The 9,272-nt window shown below is 37.1% G+C and overlaps 1 protein-coding gene across 1 annotated transcript in view; it reads right to left on the reverse strand.

Annotated features, from left to right (window-relative positions):
• The window catches only part of LRRC7 (leucine rich repeat containing 7), a 114,158-nt gene extending 105,800 nt beyond the window's left edge, over window positions 1-8,358 (reverse strand). Inside the window, exons 1-4 of the mRNA XM_026074542.1 lie at window positions 8,146-8,358; window positions 2,108-2,225; window positions 1,159-1,237; window positions 298-387 (exon numbers count right to left, since the gene is read on the reverse strand). Of these exons, the coding sequence (XP_025930327.1) occupies window positions 298-387; window positions 1,159-1,237; window positions 2,108-2,225; window positions 8,146-8,334 (476 nt within the window). The 5' untranslated portion in view covers window positions 8,335-8,358. The remainder of the gene's footprint in view (window positions 1-297; window positions 388-1,158; window positions 1,238-2,107; window positions 2,226-8,145) is intronic.
• Window positions 8,359-9,272: the final 914 nt, after the last annotated feature.

Below are 9,272 nucleotides of genomic sequence, written 5' to 3' on the forward strand. Positions count from 1 at the left end.
ATATTGTTATTTTCTGCCCTTGCCACAATTTAATAGCACATTTGATCAAGGACAGGCCTCTTCTCTAATTTCTATTTCTTTCCACCTTTTCCCTAAACCACCAAACTGCATCACTTCATCATAAAATTCTTGCTGACATGAAATTCTAACAACAATCATTCATCAAATAGGGCTAAAGAGGCAAAACCTTACCTTCTAGTATTTTTTTTTTTTTAATGAATGCAGCTTTTAAACAGTCCTTTAAAACTAAACTGGGTTTGCATGAAACAGTAATGCATTTTCATGACTAATTCTTACCTTCCAAAGTTAGCTGGAAGAAACTCCAGAAAGGCATCATTTAGATAGAGCTGGGTCAAGTTTACAAGTTGTGTGAAGCCATCTGGTAGCCTAAAAAATAGTTAAAAGCTTAATCCTGGCACTGAAGTTGCTATGGAAATAACAACAATGTATATTTATAGAGAGAAAGATGACTCTCTCTCTCTCACCTTCTTTTTCTACTCAACTAATCAAGATGAATTTACTTATAGGCAAAATTTTTGTCTGTTCTCATCTCTTCCACATTGTCATCATCTGACGAAATTCAAACTCCTGGTACATTCAAGCTACATCAGCTTTTTCTCCCCTCCAAGTTGAGGCTTTTTAGCATAGTTGGTTTTGTTTTGTCTTTTTTTTTTTTCTTTAACTGAAATAGGAAAGTTTCATACTTTCATCCCCTTCACTCCATTTTGTAAATCACAGCATTACAACACAGATTTTCTGTGACTATTATTCCAAGTTTTTGGCAGGAAAAACGATTGTCAAGATCCTAACCAAGAGATTAGGATAAATGAGGACACAGCATGGCTCACTTCCCATATACGTCCCCCTGTGCATAAAGCGCCAACCCCCTGTGTTTAAAAGTCTGCATTACATGGACTGCTTTGCCAAAGTTTCCTTTACTGTGTGGAGAGACACTACATCTGTTGCGTAGTAAGAGATCTTTTTATAGACACATCAACCTAGAAAAATGTCATCCTTATTACTTTTGGATTTCAAACAACTAAAAATTAGTTTGGGTTAACCTGGCAAATGAAGTTGACATTGTGCCTTTAAATTTTAGTTCACTTTGCACAAATTTTCTGAACTTGCAATATACAAGCCCAAGCTATTGATACTCACTTAGAGACTGGATTGACACTGGCTTCAACAATTGTTAAACACTTACAACATTTAATATTTTCTGGAAAATCTTGAATTCCTAAAAAAAAATATTGGAAGAAGCATTATACAAACATGAAAAACTGTTCAGCTCGTTTTCTTCATAAATGAGTTCCACATAAATGTGTTTTTCACTGCTAATGCAGGATGCAACTATAAATTCTGATCAGACTTTAGCAATAAAATGAAAAAATATATACATTTGTAATACCATAGTTTACAGAAGATACTTAAGCAGCAAATAAATATACCACAACAGACAACATAGCTTGCAATAAAAAATCCTGTTTTAATGAGTTACAGACTGACACCACTTGTACTAACTAGTACTTGTGCCTCTTTTTGAACTGCCCATCTTTTCCTTCTTGGTCTCCCTTTCTCCTCTGGAGTCCATACATACAGTCCAGGAAGTCTGTAGGCTTACACTGATAATAAAATTTTCCAGAGTGCCTAAATTTCATTTTCAAAAGAAAGGCACTTAAGCACAGACATGCAAGGGGTTTTAGGCACATAAGTATGTAAATATGTACCTTGGAAAAGCACATCAGCAAATTAGTCACTGGCAATGTTAATAGTGGTAGCTGTTTACCTGCAGCCTGATGTGCTTAGATACGTTAATACATCTTGATCCAAAAGAGTCCTGTAAGTACTAAGCCACTTGGGAAAGTCGAATGGTTCATACAAGTACACYGAAAAATGCTACCCCACTCCTATTTCTAACGGTTGTCAGTCACAACTCATCATGGTACACGATGCTAGCAGAGTGACCTGCAGTATTTTGGGAAAAATTCAGATGTCTGTCCGGCCTTTGGAAAAGTGCCAGACAGGAAAGACTTTTCTAAAACAGAAGTTATTGTTGTTTACATAATCATCACAATTCTTTAAAACGTGCATACTTTTGATCTCTTACCATTTTTACTGATATCAAGTTCTCTGAGATTAACTAAGCTAGCAATAGTGGTCGGCAGACTGGAAAGGTCGTTGTCAGGTATACTCAGTTTGCGTAAAGCTTGACAGTTGAACAGTTGCTGTAATATAAAAAAATACTTCAGAGCATTTCAGGAAAAAGTCAGTTTCATTATTTAACACAAAGGTAATAAATAACATAAAACTACCTTTGCTATATAAAAATCCAACAATCCAAAAATATTTTTAAATGACATTATTTGAGAAGACATTCTTAAAGGTTGCACAGTATTTTAAACAAGCATAATACAGTCTACAAGAATAACCAGCACAGTTGATCGGTGATAGAACAGTTCAAAATTGTGGAGTTTTCTGTCAAAAATTGCATATCTATTGCAATCATTATTTTGTAGGAACGTGCTATTTCATAAAATATGTCATATAAAAAAGAATTTTTGTGGTTTGTGGTAAGTTAAAGTATTTGATTATATAATTTAATATAATCGTATATTAGATTTTTAAAATTCCCTGACTGTGTGCAGACACAACTTGCTACCTTCAAGAAACAAAATATTTTAACATTATCAAAACGAGGTATTCTGTAAATCCTCCCAAAATTCAGGACTTTCAATTCCAGTATTTCATTCTAATTCAGATTTTCTGAAATGTCAGAATTTCCAGTCCAACAACAAATCCTCTTTTCAACCTAAAGTAATCAATACATTGCACTGAAAGCACCTATTTAGTATGGCTGCCTTCTTCAAAAAATATCGCCATCTCATACAACACCTTAAACATGCAACAGTGAAATAGCCATGTTAAAAGAAAGCAGTCAGGAAAACTATTTAGCATTTAAGTGCACTGCAGTGCGAGGTTAGAGCTGCTGCACATGAGGAACAAGCAAGGTGTGCTCTTCGACGGCGGAGCTCAGAGCTTCGTCAGGGCCAGCGGCTGGCAGGCGAGAGGAGAACGCCATTTACCCGCTCGGCTTCCTTACTGCCTAGARGCAGTAGGTAGTGACCAAAACTCCGTGCTCCACGCTGCCTGGTGACGGCACCGGGGAAACCCGAGAGCCCCGCAGCTTAGTGTCACACTTGCCTGCCTGCTTTGCAGGGCCAGCCAGGGCTTGCACACGCGCACAGTGTCCTCACAGCTGGCCCAGCGCCGGGACCTGCCACCCCGAGTCACCCGCATACCGCTCTGCTGAAGCAGGGGCTTAACCAACGTTGTGGTTGGGTACCAATGTTGTGGCTGCAGGCTCTAAAAGTTTACTCGTTTTAAAAGTGAGTTAAATGTCACTAATCCCCCTAGGTCTTGCTGAGCACATGAATTCACTTGATGGCCCTAGACAATTCTGTGGGTTCCAGAGAAGAATGATTTCCCTTTGCAGGCATCTCAAAGGTGTTCTGCAAATATTAGTGCTATGTTTATAGCAGGTTTTGTCTTTCTTTCCTTCAGCCTTCTACAGTAGAATAAAGTCTATGTACTTCTTGGCAGGATATCTGATAATGCACAATGATTCGATTGCCCATCCGAACAAAAGAAATAATTCAGCTAAGTGTCTGGAGATGAGAAAATTAACACACAAACAGTGTGCCAATGCCCAGTCAGTACTTCAGTCTAAATAAACTTTAGATGATTTTGAAACTGCATCTTTTTCCTGTCGCTTTTCATCATAATCCTTAAAAAAACAAAAACACCCCCAAATCCTGCTTTTTCCTCAYGATGATCTGTTCTCAAATAACTCGCATGATATTCGTCCTTGATATTAAGGAGAATTACATGAATAAAAAACACTCAGAATGAGAATTACTAGACCACAATTGGCACCAAGTATGAAAGGGTCTTTTTACCAAAAGTGAAAAAAGACACTTCTCAGAATGCCTTTGTATTCGCTCATTTTCAAGACTGCACAGCAGCCTCCTCCCCGCAGGCGCCAGCTAAGGCCAAGAGCAGGCGCAGGGCCCAACGCAGCGCTGCGGCCCAGCTGCCTCGCGCAAGTACGGGAGGGAACAATTTCCACACCGGGGTCGGCAGCTCCTGGTCTCGTGTGCAGGAACACCCAGACCAAGTACTGCACCCCGAGAAGCCAAACGTTTCCGTGCGGAAGATGATGACAATTAGGAGAAATCACTCTCTAGAGGAGGAGGAATTCTGGATTCTTCTGTGATGCATCTGAAAGCACCTACTTTTTTTTTTTTTTTTTTTTTTTTTTTAAAAAAAAGGAAGCACAGCATTTTGGACAAACCGAAAAGTACTGCGATGGATCTGCTCTAGGGTCTGCTCTTGAAAATTGTAGCTGCGTTGCTGGGTTTTGGCATCTGTAAAGCACCACAATGCTCACCTCAGGGGACCTGCAGAATTCTGGTACATATACAAAGTATACAGCGCTCTTATAGCAGCAATATGAAGTTTCCAGTGCATGTGCCTAGCCAGTCTTTCAGGGAATTATATTAAAAGCCAAGGAAGCCTTGGAACTTAAAGTTTTGACAATCTCTAAACAGCTACAAGGCTTCAGAACTGATGAACAAGGAAAGGTAATAAAAACTCATTTTCTTTTGGAAAAAATATTCTCTCTGGAGTAATTTTATGACGCACTACATTATCAGCAATAATACAAGAGTGGGAATACACTTATATATACCCCAAACGACTCATATTTTCTTAGCCAGTGGATTTTCAAAAGGTATCCTTCTCAATTTCTAGTGTTTTATGGCCATGCCATCAGGATTTTCATGTAATCAACATATTGTATATTCATACATTATTTTTATTCCTTTTAGACTGGAGACCAAGTGGAACTAATGACGCTGTGATTTAAGCTATAACAACGGACCGTTATTACGCACATCTCAAGTGCTTGGCCACACACAGATGGAGGCCGACGGCTTCGAGGGCGTCAGAGAACAACACAAAGCTCCTGCTCTTTGCTTTCTGTAGGTAGAGCTGCGGGACGGATTGGCTCTGGCAACGGAGGGACTTCATGTCAGGATTACAAACAAGTAACACTTCCCAGTTCTGCACCACAGAAACATCATTTCTTATTGGCAGCTTCAGAAACTAACCAATTCATTGCATGGAAATCATAACTCAAACAGCAAATGCAATGCAAAAGAACATACGGTTAATTTATAATACCTACAGATTTATGTAAGTGAGCTGTACATTAGCGATTACCTCAATACCATTTACACAGTGGCTGCATTGCTTGTTTTTAGCAYGACAATTAAGCACGAGGTTGCAGTCTCTAATTTCAGGAGCATATTTAGCATTACTGATACCTATTTTCCCTGCTCACCAAATGGTGAAAGATAGCGGTGGCTATTTCTAGAATTTATCATTAGAGATGGACAGATTTTTCCCAAGTCATTAACAAGTAAATTAATTTTGTCCATCACATTAGCGCAGATTTTACTTAACATTTATAAGGGAAAGCTGCTGGGAAGAATTTTCATCTTATTTATGTTATATAAATATATATATTATGTTATATTTTATATATCTGGTTACTGCTTGCCAATGACTCCACTACATCAAAATTGATACTCTTTTTTTATTAGTCATTGACACTCATTGGACTCAGACAYATAGGGATGTACTTGCAGCAGTAGCTCATGATAATAAAGTCAAAAGCCAATAAAAGAAAAGTCTCGGCTATGTTTAAGTGAAAATATACAACTACGGAACAATCCGATACCTCTAAAAAAAGAAAAGGCAATGAACTGGAAGTTAGGACCTAGAAATACTGTTCCAATGAGACAGCAGAAAAAAGCATAAATCATGGTGCACAAAATGTAACATAAAAATTCAAAAGAGCAATAGGCAGAATTAGTTTAATACATCAGAAATATCAGGCCTGCAAAATAATTTATTGATTTCAAGAGTGCCAGGTAGCAATGAATACTATGAGTACAATACTATGAGAATACTATGAGTAATTTCAGAGATAACATTTGTAAAATAACAAATAAAATTTGACCTAGGCAAATTTTCTTTGGAAGCAATTATTTGAACTCATATTTACATATAGAGAAAAGCTCTGCTTAAGGCAGATTGCTATGTGAAATAAAAAGATATATTAGGTATTATAATGCTATTTTAATAAAAGATGGCATTCTCCCACCTAGAATATTAATTAAATAGCAGAAAAAAAGAAAGGTCTACAGACAGGTAACAAAGAACTATTTGAAGCAGGAAATTTGAGAATGAAATCATTTGGACTGCTGCATTTAAGGTAATGATTAATAAAGGAGAATAGGCTTAAGATATTAAAAAATTATGAATGGCATAAAGGAGGCAAATTTAACTCTCTTCCATTAATCCTCTCTTATACAACAAGACCATGTAAAATGACACATTTAAATAAACTTAAAACTGATTTAAAGGATTTTTTTCAATACATAGTATTAGCTTCAAAATATGATTTATAAACAAAGAAAAATGAGATAAGTGTAAATATAGTTCAATTTACTTAAATCTCTCCAAAATATGCTCTCATTTGCAGTTTTGTGTCAAAGTAACATATTCACAATACTCGATATCACAACACAATGCAAAGATTTCACTAGCATTCACATTCCAGCTGTGACTTTCACAGTGATAACTATCACTTTCATCCCAGCTTCATGAYGTTGGTCCCTTCACCTTGCACCCTCTGTTTTTCATATRTAATTATGGTATATTGCTCCTGTCCTAAGTCTTGATATATTTGCCTTACGTTATGCACTGCAATTAACTCTTAATATCATGGTGATACCTACTTTCAAGTGATCTGAGATAAATATACCAAAAACCCCAAGCTAAATTGGAGACTTTACATATCCTTCTGTAGCACTCTTCAGCAGCATAATTAAAATATGCAAGGTTAACCATATTTTATGATTAAAAGTAAAATAGCGCTGAAGGCATTCATTAGCAGTAAAAGGACTGCCACCACATTCCTTTTCATATTTATGGGTGCAGAAAAAATTTTTTATGCTCTTCTGTCTTTTCTGGCACTAGGAGAGATACGTCACCTCTCTGTATCATTTTCTTTGACACCTGAAGATCTGACTTCTCAGCTATAAAAAATTTCTTGATGGGGTGAGCAATCTTCAGCAATGAACCCTCAGATCTGACTACAGAAACTCCATGTAAGGAAAAAAGTGCATTTTCTACATTTGTAAATAGAATGTGTAAAATCTCTGTGCAATGTAAATAAGTAATATGCTGGGAGACGAGGAAGAATAGATTACAGTGGAACAATGTTTAATTAAAAGACTTGTAAGCATCTTTCATTATCGTTAAGAAATATTCAATTAAGGAATGGATTACATCATGCTTCATTATGTAGCTAGCACCTACTGTTAATTTTTGCTTCTTCTACCTTGCCCTCTTTTGATTCTAGAGCACTTAAGTTACAGAAATTTTTAATTTCTTACAGTAACACTGAACACTGGAAGACCAAATTTAAAGATTCTATGCAGGGAGTTTTACACAGGAAGCATAACTAAAGTAATCTCACTGCAGGATCTCAACAACATGTCAAAATGTTTACAGTTACACAAACATTAGTCAAGTACTCCCGGCATTTCTCCCACAAGGATACACAGCTTATACTGACAGAATGTGCTTTCAAAAGCAGTGCAAAGATGATCCAAATTTGAGACAGTTTGCCCCATATATTAGTGTCTTCTGGGTCTCTCAAAGTACTGAACACCATTAACTACTTCCTGTGTGAAAAKTACTTCCTTTAAACAAGGACTTTATTGACTGTCCTCTGTTCTTGCGTTATGAAACAAGGAGAGGCAGAAGGCCCTGCTCCTCCCTGTGCAGCACCATCTGCAAGAGCAGTGTCTCTGCTGTCTGCGTTCTCCAGAGGCTGCAGAAAAAATTAGCAGAAACGTAACCAAATCTCTTCAGCTAATAGTCACAACTCTGACTGCCCATGGCAAGCAGGCCACCCGTGCAAGAATAAGTCCTACTTCATAGTTAAAGAACATATTGGCTGTTCATTTAAGAACACAACTTTGACTTCTGTGTTACAGGAAGAACAGTAATTACCTTAGGTAGCTCTTCAATTTGATTGGCATCTAGATAAAGCTCCTCTAATGTCCGTTCAAAACTAAAAACCTCCTTTGGCACCTGCTGTAGGCCACAGTGAGAGTAATCTAACACTGAGACGATTTCTTCCTCACCACGAAAACATCGGCATGGCACCAGGCGGCCAATGATTTTCCTTTTGGTTGTCATGTCCAAACAGTGCACTGAAAGAAAAGTGGAAAAAAAAAAAAAAGGTTTCTGAAACTATCAACATGTTTGGAATTATTCATTTAGAAATATTATCGAGATTGTAGTTCAATCAATATAGTTTTTCTGAGGGATATCTGTAATTTGCATTCTGTATGTCCTAATCAGCTCTTCTACAAAACAAGACAAAGTAAAGTTTACCAGTATAATCCCCAAAAGCAATCTCAATATATCGTCCATTCTGCTACCCTGGGACAGATATGCAATTGTTGCTTTCCTTAATGTTGAAAATCAGCTGCATAAATCCTACACGTATGAACATCTTCATCAGACAAAGCACAAAAAGACAACTTTCGTACGTCACGTTTTGATCCGTTACAGAGTTTGGACTGTGAGTCAAGGAAGCGTATCGGTCAGTGGTAGTCATCGAAGGTCTGATGCTCCCTGACACATGCACAGCTATCTTACACATATTTCTCCGACATCAACAGAGTTCCTTAGCTTTCTACAGTTATTGCTAGGATATATTTGTTGCCTTTTGACCACATAAGCACAGAAAAAGTAAAACTAGCTGGTTACAAAACTAGAAAGAAAGAAACCCCAAACTGGACAGTTTACCTGTCATTCCTGTTTATCTTATCTGACTTTCAATAGATCAAGGTAATATAAGGGATTTAGCAGAAATTCCACTAGTTTTTCTGTATCAAAAAACTTTTGGGAAATTTCACCACAGTCTGTTCCCTAACTACTTCTAATCTAGATGTCAAGTTCTGCAAATCTTCCTTGCATACACAATGCGTATGAGTACATCTAATTCATATTAGTAATGGTTTATGTAATTGCATCTTATTATTTTTCAGCTGAATAAAAATATTTTAACTAACTACTCTTGAATTGACAGAACACTCACTAAGCAGATTTTATACATGTCAAGCAGTCTC

This window comes from Apteryx rowi, unplaced genomic scaffold, assembly GCF_003343035.1.
Source record: "Apteryx rowi isolate R43461 unplaced genomic scaffold, aptRow1 scaffold_39, whole genome shotgun sequence".
NCBI classification, from domain to species: Eukaryota; Metazoa; Chordata; class Aves; order Apterygiformes; family Apterygidae; genus Apteryx; species Apteryx rowi.